The sequence below is a fragment of the Pollicipes pollicipes genome, unplaced genomic scaffold, assembly GCF_011947565.3.
Source record: "Pollicipes pollicipes isolate AB1234 unplaced genomic scaffold, Ppol_2.1 Scaffold_3447;HRSCAF=4054_pilon_pilon_pilon, whole genome shotgun sequence".
Lineage (NCBI taxonomy): Eukaryota > Metazoa > Arthropoda > Thecostraca > Pollicipedomorpha > Pollicipedidae > Pollicipes > Pollicipes pollicipes.
In genome coordinates, this window is record NW_023596297.1 from 26979202 (window position 1) to 26995512 (window position 16311).

The 16311-nt window shown below is 47.9% G+C and overlaps 1 protein-coding gene across 4 annotated transcripts; it reads left to right on the forward strand.

Moving 5' to 3' along the window:
• Positions 1–2355: 2355 nt before the first annotated feature.
• On the forward strand, positions 2356–12369 carry LOC119091336 (uncharacterized). 4 transcript variants are annotated; one of them, XM_037214063.1, is made up of 6 exons: positions 2356–2413; positions 6086–7889; positions 8357–8475; positions 9177–9301; positions 9601–9786; positions 10493–12369. In XM_037214063.1, the coding sequence occupies exons 2-6, from the start codon at positions 7807–7809 to the stop codon at positions 10748–10750; spliced, it is 771 nt and encodes a 256-aa protein (XP_037069958.1). In that variant the 5' UTR covers positions 2356–2413; positions 6086–7806; the 3' UTR covers positions 10751–12369. The 4 variants fall into 4 exon arrangements, 2 of the variants coding, with proteins under 2 accessions (XP_037069958.1, XP_037069959.1); XM_037214064.1 differs by having other exon boundaries at positions 2371–2396; XR_005093406.1 differs by lacking the exon at positions 2356–2413 and having other exon boundaries at positions 4002–6199; positions 6667–7889.
• Positions 12370–16311: the final 3942 nt, after the last annotated feature.

Genomic DNA, 16311 nt, shown 5'->3' on the forward strand with positions numbered 1-16311 from the left:
TGTCAGTCAGGGTCCCCAATACCGACGACTACCCGCGAACGCAATTCTAGCCACTGGCTCGTTAAACCAAACTTGACTCTACACACCAACCATTGGACTATCTGGGGAGGTCAGGGATCTTGGTGCGTTAATGAGGTTACCAGCCTAGATCCGAGGCTAATTGCGCGGGTCAGGAGGCCTCCCGTGTCAGGGAGACGACCAATGCCATGTGATGTATCCTTCTAAGGGCCTCGGGATCGACCAGGGCATCCCGCCTTCCTGCCGCCAGAATGACTGCCGGAAGTCTCCCCGCGCTGGCATGGAATGACCCATCAGCCCTTGACCGAGAACGATAAAGCGCCCGCTAATGTTCCACTCAAACAATGTCCTTGCCCGGAAAAAGAAAGGGGTTTCATTAGTTTTTGAAAGAGTTGGTCGAAATGAATTATAAGTTGAGAAAGGTTAACTCATTTAGAACGTTCATTCCTTGGCGGAATCGACTGATGAAAAAACCTAATTAGAAAATATGAGCCTGCGCGCTCGCAAGTTGTAGAGCAAGAAGCACAATGGCTGGGGTTACAGTTTTAGTAAAAACCGAACAGTTTTGACCACTGCAAGTAACACCAGGTGATGGGCCCCGTGCGCACAAGCGAGACCTCGTGGTCTTTTTTGAAAGTCTTGAAATACGTCCGCACTGTTTAAATATTGGACTCGGTCATATCCTTTTTTACAGTGTTGAGGCTGTCCTCTGAACGGACAAGAGCTACGCCAACACGAAAAATAGAGATTCTGCCCCGAATTCCGACACCAGACTTTTGTCCACCCGTCTGTCATCACTTACTATTGACGTGGGCCGATGCCGTGCAGCCCATGGAGACTGCAACGCCGAGCTTCCAGGTTTTGGTTGCTGAGATTTGCGAACGTGCATGTTGAAAACTACGTAATATTATTTTTCTCACTTATCTCCTATGACTGGATGTTGAACATTTCCAAACAAGCAGGAGATAGCCATGAAAAGACAAATTTTGACGGGATTCGATCTACAGTCTGCTCACGAGGTCTTCGATATCTGTGTAGAATCCAGATCAAAATTCTGGAGAAGTTTCTAAGTACTATCGGTTAGAGCCACCGTAAAATGAAAAGCGACAGATATTCATTTTATGCAGGTGTCTAACACCTGATTTCTTTGGTCTATTGTTTTCAAAATTCAACCAGAATTGATAGCACGATAACTTCTGCTTTCTGTTCGCGTAATAGAATGTAAAAATAACGGTAAAATAAAGAAAACGGTGTCCCCTCATTAACGAATCAGTCATATTCGGTGATTTCTTGAGGGCCTTTCATTATCAGGAGGCCTTTTCTCAACCCTGTGCTCCCCCTTATCAAGGCTCTGGTTGCGCCTCTGCTCTGGCCGACTTAGGGGCTGTTTTCCAGCACCGAAACTTCTGTTAGCACTACGGGACCCTGACCGACGCAGGAAACTCCTCATTGCTTGGGGGCCCCGACTAATGTAAACTGCGGTCCCGGCCTTTGTCCCTGCTTAGGAAATGACCCTCCCGAATCCAAACCGATGAGGAGCCGACTGTTTGGTACTGATGGTATTTAACTGGCACAAAGGCCCGCATTGTTGGGGGGGGGGGGGGGGGCACCCTGATCAGCGCCTCTGACAAAAATTTGAGAGGTTCGGCTTGCAGGCAGGCGCATGTAGATGGAAACTGATCCTTGATAGCTGTTTTCGAAGCTACACGAGATCATTTGTGCAAGGTATTTGTTTTAAAAATACTTTAAGCTGAGAATGTTGGATCAGCTGGGAATGAATGAGAAATCAATGTTGGATCAACGGGAGGGTTACGGGCAAGCAAAGAAAAGTTAGACCACAGAAGAGAACTGGAACAAGAAACAATGCCCTCATCGAAGTGGGCAATGTTTAATGCGACCCTGTAGCTGGTCTGGTTTAAGATTGGACCAGTTGGAACGGGATTTGAAAAATAATCACAACATGCGTGGCATAACTGATGAATAGCCTTTCACAGAACATATGCGATTCCAGAAAGCAGTAAAAAGCATCCGTTTTTGTCAAACTTCTAGTTAACACGTTCTTTTCTGTGCAAGTCTCAGGCTTGGCGATTGAACGAGATGTACATTGTTCCTGGTAGACCCCTTGGGTAGGCCAGTGCTAATTTCCTTTTAAACTTATTTGCTAGAGAAGACTCACCATGCATGTCACAACAACGTCATAGTTGGCTTTTATGGCGCGAAGGTAGCCGTTGGCGCGCAGCAATGCACGAATCAGCTGCTTTGCTGCAAAATAACCTGTGGCGATTGGCTGTCATCAGTTGCGTGGGCGTCGCGTCCATTTCCTTTCACCACTAGAGACAGCGAGCAAAGTCAAACAAAGGCGTGGTCCGCTGGGAGTGGTGGGTGGTTGCCGCTTGTGGGTAACGTTTGCGCATTGCTGGTCAATCACTAGAAAGCGGAGTCACTTTGTTGCGGTTTTGGCGAAGTGTTTGTTGTTGTGTCTACCACAATTAGATAGGGATTGCACTGATGGTGCGCATATCGTCAAATACCTACCTGTTGGTCTGAACGGCGGTACAGTTCATTGTTAGAAACATAGCAATGCTTGTTTTGTAGGAAAGGAAGAAATCCTAGAAGTCATGCAATTATTAAAGAAAGCCTGAATTATATGTCATTCTGTGTCTTCTCTTTTGTGCAAATTAAAATGCCTGATTATAACAGCATTTCGCATACTAACCTGACCTGACATGACCTAGCCAAACCTAACCTAACCTAACCTAACCTAACCACCTAACCGGTGTAGGTGTACTTTCCTACCTAACATTAGAAAAAATCATTGCACACCATTCGGCGTGTTCAAGGCGGCACATATCGTAAATCATCTCAAAACAGGTAGAATCATGCTCCTACCTTCGAATTTCAATAACTTCGATGGCGAGCTCCCGATGCGTAAACCATTCATCGTGTTTAAGGTGGAACATATCGTAAATAATTTCAAAACAGATAGAATCATGCTCCTACCCTCGAATTTTAATAAATACGATAGCGAGCTCCCGAGCGCCGCACCGCACTGCCTCGACTTCCAAGCGCCGTTTCTATGTTGCGAAAGCACAATATTTCTGCTTATCAAGAACCATAAAACATGTACGGGACCAAGGTAACAATAATAAAGCAACCAAAATCGTTTCTTATCGAGTTTAGGTACATTTATGAAACACGCAGGCCAGAATAGTCCAGAACATATCCTAACCTAACCTAACCTAACCTAACCTAACCTAACTGAGAATAGACCAGAACCTAAGCTAAGCTAAGCTAAGCTAGCCTGACCTGGCCTGACCTGACCTGACCTGACCTGACCTGACCTGACCTAACCTAACCTAACCTAACCTAACCTAACCTAACCTAACCTCCCCACCCTATATCCCCTTCAACCCCCAGCATCTCATTGGCATCCATGTTCCATGCCATATATAGGTGCCATATAGTGAGCTTTTATTTAGCTGCCATGTTCTCATTTTGCTTTACATTCCCCACCCAATCCCCCTGCAACCCATGGTCCCGTTGGCGTCGAGGATCAAATTTCAAGGATTCTTGCTACCTTGTCCCGGTACATTTTTATGGTTCGCAGTAAATATGGTTTATAGTTATAGTATGGTTTATATAGTATAGTTTATAGTTATAGTTATGGTTTATAGTATGGTTCACAGTTAATATGGTTTATATGGTAAATATGGCTATGGCAAATATGGTTTATGTTTAGTAAATATTTTTATGGTTAGCAGTTAGGTTATGGTTGTCCTGCCTTAAACATGACGAATGGTTTACTTTGGTCCCGTACATTTTGTACAGTTCTTGGTACGCAGAAATATTGTATTTACGCAACGGCAACGCGAAAACGGCGCTGGGGAGTCCAGGCGGTGCGGCGCGCGCGGCGCTCGGGGGCCCGCCATCGAAGTTATTGAAATTCAAAGGTAGGAGCATGATTCTACCTGTTTTGAGATTATTTACGATATGTCATGCCTTAAACACGACGAATGGTGTACAATGATTTTTTCTAACGTTAGGTAGGAAAGTACACCCTGACCCATTGGCATCCATGTTCCATGCCATATATACATACCACATTAATAATTTTTTCTGCCACCATATTATTTTGTTTTTCATTCCCACCCAAAGACATCATATTTGCCTGCCATGTCAACCAATCTAGAAACAATACAGAGGACTGCTTGGACATGCAAGAAACATATTTCATTGGGTTCCTGTTACCTTGGCCCCATACATTTTTGTGATTCTTGATGCTCAGTAATGTGACCAACCATAGCAATGGTGCCAGGGTCGCAGTTGCTGTGTTTGCAGTGCTTGGATGTTCGCTATCATAGTTATTTTAGTACCAAGGTAAGGGTATAGATGACCTGTTTTGCTATTATTTATGTTTGGCCTTAAAAATGACAATTGATGTGCAATGTTCCTTTTTAACATTAGGTACCAATGTGTACCATGACCATGCTGCTGGTTATGATTGAAGCAAACCTCTGAGCAAGGCATGGAGAGATACAAACTTAAAAGGTATTGCATGAATATGTCAGCAGAACAAGATTCATAAATGTGATGCATCCACTGACCAGGCATGTGCTGGAAGACAATCGGGAATGATCATAAGTTGTCAGTCAGCCAATGAATGGCCCATTGAGGTCAATCAACAGTGCTATCTTTTGTGACCTTCAGACTTCATGCTTTCATTATTGTGTGAATATAGCCATTTGATTTGTAGGGTAAGATGTTACTATTTTACTGTTCATTGGTATTCCATGGCTTAAGTCACCTTATGTAGACAGCTTTACCATGAAAGGAGCTTTACACCAAAAGGTATTGTCTTTCATTTGTTGTCACTACCATAGACAACTAAGATGTTGAGATATTGAAATGTCTGAAGCCAATACAGATGTCCATGCATTTTTCTATGCCTGCCACAGCTGTTTTTGAGTTTAAATTTCAAATGTGACACTGCACCTTTGTAGATATAATTGTGGACATTTTTGCTTTCTTGAAAAAGTGGACACATCTGACCTACCAGTGTGACAAACACTGGTAGGTCAGAGGTGTCTGCTTTTAGTTATATGTGTCATTCAAGTGGTGATCTGTGGTATCATCTTTACCCAGCTCTTGGATAATGGCAAATTGCCATAAATCATGGGTGTTTTGCTGTATATGGGGTTATGCTACAAATCCTGCAGTGTTTGACATGTTCATAGTGCTACTAGGAGCCACTTTATAATTGCTGACCTCAAATTTGACAAATGGAAAGCACTTCTACTAGCTCCAGGTTATTATTTTTCAATAATTGAGTGATGGTGTGATCTATAAATGGAGAGTGCAGATTGTGTTGTGTGTTGAAGTCACTTTGACCACTTGTTATTTTCCCTGCCTGGGATGGCTTTCAGCCAGTGGTGGCAGCTGTGTGTAAGGTCAGGTGATGTCAAAGTGACAAACTATACCAAAAAATGTGGCTCATTCACTGTCACATGGCCAATACTCACAATAAAATTATGCAATAGACCAGAAGCTTCATAAAAGCTGGGGTCAGGAGTCACACTACAGACACAGATGGGTTCAGATGGGAATCCTTCCATTCAGAGGGCTCAGATTGAATATGGAAAGTAGAAGATTAAAAAGCACAATGTGTGGTTTGTATCCAGCTCAATTTGATTTCCAGTTTTACTTAAGATATTGTTGACTGAAGATACAAGATCAGAATGCTACATGTGCTTGTGTGGGTGAAGCATGAGCTGCACTGTATGTACATATGTGATATGCTGTTTTTAATAACTAAATCAATCGTGATGTGGCCTGTCTTTTACACATAAAGTGCTTCATTTATGCTTTGTATGTGTGTATTATCTTGTTTAGCTGTCTTGATTACTGTTAAAACTGGCAACACATCTGCCAATATATAAGGAGCACCAGTGATTGTAGCCTGCAGGCCTTTGACTTCCTGGAATTTTAATTTTTATCTCCCACATGGAAGATAAGCTTTCTACCCAGTGACCCATTTCATCTATCTTAATAAATACTGTTCTCATTGCAGGCAAATAGCAAGTTGAGGGCAAGGCATAATTTGTGGTGTCAAATTTAGTTGCTGTGTTAATCTGCTGTAGTCAAATAGTGTGAGTTGTTGATTTTTGTTACTGTTTACTGGCAGGTATGTGTAGAAATGATTTGCAGTCTCAACTGTACCTGTTTGGTCATGTATGTTGCAGATGTAAATCACATGTACAGAAATATATCTATATGCTTGTGCTGAGCAGATATTTTAAAATTGTTGAGCTAAATTTTCACAGGTGTTTTCTGCCTGCAATAATTTTCACCTGCAGTTTGCTATTGGTGGGGTATGCATGTGGAGCACAATGCATACTGTGTCTGATCTCAAACTTGCAGGGTGTGCCTGTGCAAAAAAGACTGGTGTTGTCAATGCTCTTTCATTTGTAAGCTAAGGTGCTTTTGGCTGAAAGGTTCACCTTTGCTCACTGCTTTGATGCATGCTGAAATAATTGTGGTAGGTGTGAGCCATTGGCTGAATATGGCTGCATTTGGGTTTGCACTCTATCAGTTGGCTGCTACCTAACTCTGGGTTTGGGTGTGTATGTCTGATGTTTACCTGTTCTGCAGGTGGAGCTGCTCCCATGACTACCATCTATTAAGTAAGGTGACAAAGTCAGGGTCACTAGTAGAATAAGACCTGTAGTTAGAATTATCTTCAGGGAGGGATGCTGGTGTAATTTGTTATCAACTTCTCAAATTTGAGCAAGATTCCCACAAAAATGTAGCCTAATGGTTTAAGTATCTTGGTCTGGGGGAATTGTTTCCGAATTCAGCTAGGTGTGTAGGGTGCAAAGTTGAAGTAAATTGTAAGTAATTATGAACCCACCTTTTGAATTTGTGTGATCTGTCTGAAGTGGGTGTCCAAGTTTTGTTTTTGCATGCATTAGCATTAGGGCTTATGTATCCTTGTTCTGTTGCACAGTATATCTTTGAATGACTTGGCTTGTTTTCAGGGTTTGAGGCACACCATGGCTGTGAGCTTATGACATGGTTAGTCTGAAGCCAGTGTTCCGTTGTGAAGAAGACATTGAGAACTGTTTGACAGCAATAGCGGCTTGAGTGATTGTCCTGAGACATTTTGCAGGCATGCAATTTGCTTGCTGTGTTATGATAGGTGACAGCTCCTGAAATTGTCAGAGCTTTGATTTCCTGGTGTGCAGGAAAACAGTTTAGTTGTGCTGTGAGACATTGGACTTGCTTGTTATATGCATAGACTGGGCAGTGGACTCTGTAACCACCAAATTTCAGGACCACTCAGCTGTATCGCGGGACATGGACTCCGTAAGTTTTCGTTACTCACGCCTTGGCTGAACTGGTGTCCGCGTAGTGCCCCTGAACTCGGCTGATTTTCTTAGTGCCCGCCAGACGCGTATCGTTCCGCGCACGCAGCTGAAGCCAGCGATTTCAGTCGCGCGCAGTGAAGAGTCGTGTCCCATGCCATTTGGCGAGGAACGGCAACGTACCGGTGCGTGGTGAGGATTGCGGGCACTGCTGCCGTCTCGCGTAGGACCTCGCCAACTGTTTGGGAATCGACGCAGTGCAGCCTGAGAACTGCACATTCAGTACGGGAGTGTCGCCGGCCCGCGCGACTCGGACACTGCTGGTGACTTCTGGACCGCTGCCGCGCGCCTCTGGCGCCACGTCCAGCCGGCCCTCCGACGAGACGCATCCGTCCGACCACTACCAGCTCATCTCGATCACCACAGTATGCGGGAGTCAGCTGTTCGCCGGTCGCGGTGGCAACGCCAGGCCACCGCCTTGGCTCGCCGGCGCGCCCTGGCGCAGCAAAGGTGATCAGCCGGGAGTGACTGGCCCGTTTGATGGCCCGCTGACGTTCTGCCCCATGCTACAGAAGTGTAAAGGTAGTAACTTCGTGACTGGTGTATGGCTAATAGAACAATGGGATAACAGTGGACAGCCAAGCTTCTGTATTCCGGGCATGCGATGCTTTGCGGCTAAGCTGGCGTCACCGGCTGTGCGAAAGCGTGGCATATGTTACATCTCAGGCACAACCGGACGGGGAATGCTTCTCAGCTCTACGATTAAGCTGTCGAAGGCATGCAACCTTCTTGGCATGTCAAAAGGTTATTAAGTGCTTGCGGTAGGGTTCAGTGCAGCACATCACAGCCATAGAATGTGAGCTGCTCTGCTCGTTTATAGCTGTATTGGGCGCAATGTGATGGCTATTGTTTCCAGCATATGTTGACAGCATGGTCCGCTAACGCTGCCTGCGTGCTTGTGTGTCTGTACCATGTAGCCCTGAGCCCGCCCGTGCCGTGCCGACCGAGCACGCTTCAGGTCCGGCGGCGGCAGCCCTGGATCGGGCCACCCACCAACCCACCACCAGCGTCACCAACAGGATGTCTGATAGCACAGGTACCATGCCTGGCTGTCTGATGTATGGCCGCAGCACCCGCAGATTATGAAGCGGGAGTTGTTGGGTGTTCACAGAAACGTTGATTTCATGTCATTTTCCAGTAACTGTTTTTTTTTGTGCCATGTGATGTGACACAGGTGGCTGCCAATTGAGATAGTGGTGTAGTTGCAAAGGTGTTTCTATCTTGTGCATTGGTTGGTGCGTGCATAGGTGTTGTTCCCTATTCACTTGGTGGAGGTGACTTTAGCATTCTCCTATTTGGGCTCCACCTCCCTCAAGTTTTAGCATAAAATGATACAAATCTGTGGAAAACCTGCTGTTTGGCATATTTTGGATACACATGGAGAATTTGTCATGGTTTGACCCTCTGCCCCTAACCCGTGTTGCAAAATTGCGTTCTTGGACGACCGTGGGAGGCTACACCCCTGGGTGAGTAAGGGGTGTAGTTCTTGTCCAGATGGGGAAAGGGGCTTCAGCCCTTCCACTCACTTTGAGAAGAAAGTGGGCATAATACTAGGAAAAACCTGTTTTTTGGCACCCTAAGTGTGCAGGCTCGGTCATTTTCCCAGATTCAGCCCCCCCCCCCCCTTCAACTCATTTTGCGATGTTGCGCCCCTCTTGCGAGGGACGTACTGTTTTTGCCTTTGTGTTACCTGTTGAGCATTTTCTGATAAGAAACCATGTGCCCATTTTGTGACAGACTCTCCCCATTATGGACCCTGTGTGCGACCGTCAGCAGGAGGGACAACGGGCACCAGACTCTCAAGAGCTCCTGATCATGAAAATGAGCCGGTACATTCGGACAGCGATTCCTATGCATCTACGGTATGTCTTACGATCTGCTTCTGATAAGTTCCTCATTATAGGGAGCTTGGGTGATGTGACATTTGAGTCTTAGCCCTGACACTTCACTCCAATGCTGCTGGCTCCAACCATATGTGAACTGTCATAAACTGTGTGTCTTTTCTGAAAGTTCTTCACAACACGAATTCACTGGCAGACACTCGAAAACCGTCATCGTTTTGCGTCGGTGTGTGCCGGCGGCGGCTGTCGTTCGAGCCGTATCGGGCTCGTAAGTCACATCACGAATCTGCGTGCTGCTGACCATGCTCTGCGGGCGGCAGTCTTCCGAGCCGGAGAGGGCGACGCTGCCGGGGTGCGCACCGCTGCCGACGGACGACTCTGGTGCGGCGGCCGACTCGGAGTCGTCGGAGACCGAGCGGTCATCGTGTCGCGCCTGGTTCTGCCGCCGGCCTGACTGCCGCCGCCTGAACCCACCGCGTTGTCTCTACTGCAGCTGCTGCCGCACGGTGAGGCGGGTTTGTGGACGCTGAGGGATGGTGACGTAGTACTTCCCCTGTCGTCGTGTATCGAACGGGACACGTGAGATAACTTCAGGTTTGCCAGTGAATGGGAAAGACGTGTTCTGATCATCGACTCTGTCATCACATGACAGCTGCCGTGTTCGTGACTGCTTCCGTCGTTCCGACTGCAGTAGAATCTGCTGAGGGCCGTTGTCAGCTATTACGGACTAGAGGTACCACTTTTGATCTGTTTTTACCTGCGTATTGCGGGCCTGTCAGGGGAGAAATCGAAGCCATGGTATAACGTTTTGTTGAATTGCGGGATTATAGCCTCATGTGTGTATGTATGTCTTTTTTTCCTAAAGGAAGTGTGCCAGGCTTTCATAGCATTTATTACACACACACACGTTTTGGCGAGTTATTCGGAAGGATTTCTAGAAAACTAGTACTACTGATCAAATCAGACGCGTCTGACCTAATCATAAGTAAAACAAACAAACAAACAAACAAGGTGGCATACCTTTAATGATTCCCGTTGTAGTGTGCATCGTTTCAACGAAAAACCGGACGCTAGAATCAGGCACTCGTTACGTGCGGTACTCGGTCTCGTTCTACAGTAGAGGGCGGTGCTGAACGTGCTGTCCTCTTCTGGAATTTGTAGTGGGCGCTGTCATGGCGAGCTGACCCATACACTTCGTATCCGCTGTTGTAGGGCCGCGTCCGGGCCGGGTCCGATCCCGCGGAAGGGCGGTGCGACCCGCCCGCCGAGCCTCGGGAGGCGGCACGGCCAGCCGGCTCCTGCTGCCTAATGTGCCGGCGCCGGCCGGTCGGTGCCGCCGCCATCCTGCACGGTCGCTCCGCCTGTCAGAGCGCATGCCATCGGTGCGCGCGACGCCTCTGGAAGCTCGGAAGGCCCTGCCCGGGTTGTGGCCAACACATTGAGAAGATCGTCACCCTGTGGTACGCTTGAGCCAGGCTCCGCACACCGCCAGCGAAGCCGCTGTCGGCTTGTCCTGGTCCGGTTCTCCACGACGTCGTCCTGGTGGCCGCGTGATGATGCTCATCTTGACCGAACTCGAACTGCCGTTCTGTCAGAACACTGGACATCAGGGCCTTTTCACCATGGCCCGTAATGGTTTTTGCGCTCTTTGCAGCGCGGTGTCGATTATGAAGAGCTTGAACGGCTGGAGACGTCTAGCTGGACATTTTTGGAGGAGTGGAGGTGAACACTGCAGCTGTTAAATGTGATATGCTGCTGATCTCGAATGGCTCAGGGTGGATATCGTGGTGTGCTGTGCAGGCTGATTTGTGACCATCATCACCTACTGCCGAGCACATGGGATGGACATATGGAGGTGCTGTCAAGACCCACTACTAATCACCATGGACCACTGGCGAGCTGAGCTATCGACAATGTAGGCCGCTGTCCAGCTGAATTGCTGGCAATCTGGCTGCTGTCTGGCTCATGTGCTGGCAATCAGGCTGCTGTTCAGCTCAGCTGCTGGCGTTCGGACTGCTGTCTAGCTCAGCTGCTAGCCTGGGAGTGCTGTCAATCCCATGGCCAGTCATCCAGGACAGCTGTCCAACTGAATGCTGATCACCTGGAGCCTTTGTCCAGCTCCGTGGCTGGCCAGCCAGGACTGCCATTTAGCCGAACACTGGGCCATCACTGACTGCTGTTCTGTCAGGACTGGTGGCCATCATGGACTTATATCCAGCAAAACTGCTGGTCATCATGGACTGTTGGTGTTCTGGACTTGCTGCATGTCAAGTCCAGAACTGTCCAAGTCTGCTGTCAAGCTGAACTTCCGAAGCTGCCATCCAGCTCGACTGCTGGTCATCTGGGACTGCTGTCCAGCTCAACTGCTGGGCATCCAGAAGTGCTGACCAGCACAACTGCTGGTCATCTGGGATGTGTCCAGCTCAACTGCTGATCATCTCAAACTGCTGTCCAGCTCAACTGAGGTTGTCTGGGACTGCTGTCCAGCTTAACTGCTGGCCTGCCAGGGCTGCCACCCAGCTCAACTGCTGGCTGTCAGCTTAACTGCTGGTCATCCGGGACTGCTGTCCAGCTTAGCTGCCGGCCATCTTAAACTGCTGTCCAGCTCAATGGCTGGTTGTTCGGGACTGCTGCCCAGCCTCATGGCTGGCTATTCGAGACTGCCGCCCAGTCCGTGGCTGGTCATTCATCATGCTGGACTGCTTACTGGCACAGCCATGAACATCGGGAGAATGGAAAGGCCAGGCCAGCTCAACAACAATGGTATGTACCTCGGTCACTACCATGACCAAACTTGCCTCAAGCCTTTAGATGTTCAGATGAATCATTCTGTTTTGAGCTTTTTCAATGTAATTTTAAGATTTTTGCTGTCAATATACTTGCCTTATTGTGTTTCTCATTGTGGATGATCTATATCATGTAAATATTTGCCAGCCATTGTTTTTTCTTAAGGTATGCTTTTGCCACATTTCAGGAGAAAGTGTGCCCTTGTGACCCCATTGCAGCATTTCCAATGTTTTCAGGTTTATCTTGTGTATGTTCTGCTCACACTCACACAGGCACCTCACTGAGGACACCTCACTGAGGATACCTCACTGAGGATACCTCACTGAGGACACCTCATTGAGGGCATGTTCATGTTACCCTCAGAGATAAACATTGTAGGGGTGGTCCGATAATCTGCCTTTAAATCCAAACATATGTTTAATATGTGTGTAATGCAGGGGAGAAAAAGGAGGTTGAAGCAAGCCTTCCAGTGCAAGAAAACTTAACTAGTAAATGTGGTTGAACTTAGAGAGAAGCATTGAGAGAGAAGCATTTTCCTATTCTTGGGCCAAAGGCTGCTTACCAGGTCTTGACCCGAAACACTCAACAGCACTCAACATGCGGCTTTGTGTGGGGATGTAGCAACTGGCTTGACTTTGCAAGATACCGTTTACCGTCCCTTATTAGAAATAAACAACATGACACACCACACGACACGATTATATGCCTAATGATAAACACAGCATTTTGGCAGGTGAATCAATTCCACGGATGTTTGGAGGGGTAGCTATGGTGGCGATTTCCACTTAGTTTGAAACAACTGGGTTTCCTAAAACGTCATTTATTTGTTAAGTGTTCCCAATTTGTCTTCATTGCGAGGGATCTGGTGGTGAGTTGATCGTAAGTACATAACCGTGATGTGAATATACGTGTGGTAGACACGTCATGGATGTTCGACGACCCTAATATTTTCTCCCTATTTTCTGTGCATGCCTAGTGTTTTCATATCAACGTTTTGCTCCCTGATCTTCTGTGCGCTTATCGCTTCTTTCCGGCATTGCTATTTAATTGGATGCTAATGTATCCGTGCATTGAGTGGCATTGGAAGACGCAAGCAGAGGGGGGTTGTAGAACAGAATTATGGGACCTTTTGTTGAAAATAGCCCTTTTGGGTGTTCCAGTAAGCACTGATAAAACAAAGATATGCATTGGTTGGAATGTGTAAATATGTCGCTTCATTAGCGTGTGTCCTTCAGGATGGTATATGAGGACATATTGATCACGTGCAATCTTTGTTTTATCAGTGCCTCTTGGATAATGAGGATTGCCATTTTCATTACAAGAAATTTGGTATGAGAAGTTTACGCCAGAAAGGCAGGGCTTAAAACCTTTCTCACTTATATCAGGTTGATGAAACTAGCGTGACCGGACATGGTTTCACATGTGGCCTGCGATGCCCTTCGCTCCAATAAGGAGCGGGGAGGCATCAGACCAAACGTCTCGTCCCCGTCCTGGAAGCAGGGCGGGTGTCTTGCACGTGTTGTGACCTTGTTTTTTGGTGACTGTGCCGAGACGTGTGGCTGGATGGTTGTCCATGGTCTCCGTGCAGCCCGTTGTGAAGCGTGGCTAGTGGGTAGTGGCGATTGATTTAGTTTGGGGAAGGCACCGCGTATGGAGCTCAGCACGTGCAGGCGTGGAGGTCTCAACTGGACCGTTCCATTGGAGGCGAGTCGAGTAGCCCACTTTTTTGCCTTGTGTCTGCATGGCAGTATGTAGCTCCAGTAGCACTGGGGTTGCTCGGTTCAGCACGTTCCCTTTCAGGCAGAGGGCTAGGCGGAAGGTGCACATTTTGTTCAGCTAGGAAGACAGCTGCTTTGTGTATTCCAGCATGAAAAGTAGGATTTAGCAGTACGAGTAGACCTGTTGTTTTGCTTGTGTCTTGTCCAGGGTGCACTGTGATGGCTAATGAATAAACTTCTTTCCAGAAATGCTTCTTTTTATGATCTACTGACCGAAGGCGGAAAGAGAGGCACCTTTGTGATGCCAGTGATGCGTGGATGGTTTGACACTATGTATGTGTATTCGGGTGTTCTCACGTACAAAATATAGTGCACGGAACGTCCAAAATGAGAGCAACTTTAAAAATGGCTGGTTGGAGGCAGAATGTGCAATGAATGTGCATTGTGCACAGAATGGAATAGATTGCGCACAACGTGGAATGCGCGTAATGTTTAAAAGTAACAAAATGTTCAAATAAGCAATTTTGAGTACAAATTTGGTTCCTGGAAGCGGCCGCCAATGTCAATATTCACCCGTATTTACTGGCGGCAGCGCTACTGGAAGCATTTACCGCGCATATACAGTTTTCCGTTGCCATCACTGGGCGCGCGGCCCGCCGTCTGCCTCTGGCCGGTGACATATGCGATGGACAAGATGGCGCAAACAGGTATTTGTCTAATCACAAAGCGGGTGGTGACGGCAGCGATGTTACGAAGGCAACTCTACGGAAAGTTCGATGGAACTGGAGGGAGCCGTGCATGGGTTTTGCCTCAAGTCGGATTTTCACCCGCTTTATGTAGAGTGATGACAGTTACCGGAGCCAGTGCTTCAATACGGCGCGGCCACGCGCTGTCGGGGTAACAATGCAAATATAGACAAGAAATGTGCGAGTATGACGGCAGAACATCTTGCTCTCTTCGTATCGACAACGGCCAAACCATAAGCAGGAGGTGCTGATGACAAGGGAGGCAGTCGCGCATGATTTATCATCGAAGATGATGCGCTCTTGAAGGTTATGCGGGCAACCATTGCGATGAGATCGGCGTGGAAATTGGAAGCTCCTGCACGAGAACTGATTCAGGGATGGGCGGCGGGGTTATTCGAGCTGCGTTCGTACCGATTAGAGCCACAACTTTCTTCAAAATATCGGCCCGCAGCCCAGCCCGTCCTGCCTAGCTAGTGGTCGAGCCCTCAAAAGCCCGCTTTGCAGCAGTGCTAATCCGCGATTATCCCCAATTACTAATTTATTTCGAGCTGTTATAGGCGCAAAATGACCCTAGAAGTCGACGCGCCCTAAAACCCCAATCATCATCACTAATTTATTTCGATATGCCATAGGCAATATGATGTGAATCAAACCTTCTTCCCAATACCTGGCACCCACCCTTCTGCGGGGTACATACTTGCCATTTTCTTACCGCATCCAAAGCCGCTACTTTTCAACGAAGCACAAGCCATGATGTTAACGGCGTGCCTTCTGGGATTTTCATTTCCTCACATGCCCTCGAAGGAACACCCATCATATCAACACTTCACTTTTCGACGCGATGGATGTGGTATCCTGTACTCCTGCGTCTGGGCGTTCCACGAACGCGGTGCGGTGTTTAAAAAAAAAACCCGGTCCTCTTGGTTAATGGTCACGCAAGCACGGATGGACATCTCCTATCTCCTCAGTCTGATGCCAATGCCAAACGCTCCGACTTCCCGGCTGTGCCCGCTGCGCAACCGCGCGTACACCCCATACGCGCGCGTACGCCCCGTGCGTGCGGGCGTATGCGGCTTAAGGATCAGCGCACTGTGAATAAGAGCTTGGGGTCCTAGGGGACTATTATAACGTCAAGTGGCACATTTCACGCCTTTCATCTACCTGAGTGCGTCATCGTTACAAAAATGCGTGGATTCTTCCTCGTTTACTCGCGGCTTGTTTGAAACTTCAATAGGCCTATCCTCTTCCAAAGAACATTTGCTTTAATTTGACGTCATGGGGCGCGACATCATCGCATTACTGTGGCTGAAAAATAGTGCTGGGCGCAAAATTCGTTCGGGCGAAAATCCACTTAATTGACATTGAAAGTTAATTACCCGTCATTTAGGTCCCCTGCAACCCCTGCTGCTCCGCCCTGGTATCTCCGGTCCTGTCTCCTCAACTCTCCGCTCCCATAGTCTTGGCTCTGCCGATGGGAGGGGACACAAAGGGCAGGTCCAATGGAATGTGCGCTCGGACCAGACCGTCCTGTTCCCGCAGGGAGAAGGGGATGACATCCAAGAAGGGCACGCGATGGAATGCGCTGGGGGGGGGGGGGGGGGTAGGGCCGTCCGTCCTCGGGGTAGCCAAGGGCATAGGGGCTCAGCCTATGACCACGGGAAGTAGAAGAGCTTTTCCTCCTTGGATTTATTGCAGCGTCCCAGAATGGCTCCAACTAGTCCCGAGTGAGCAAGTTTTTCGACCCTGGTGCCAGCTTGGCTGCAGGTGCAGGTTCCGAGTG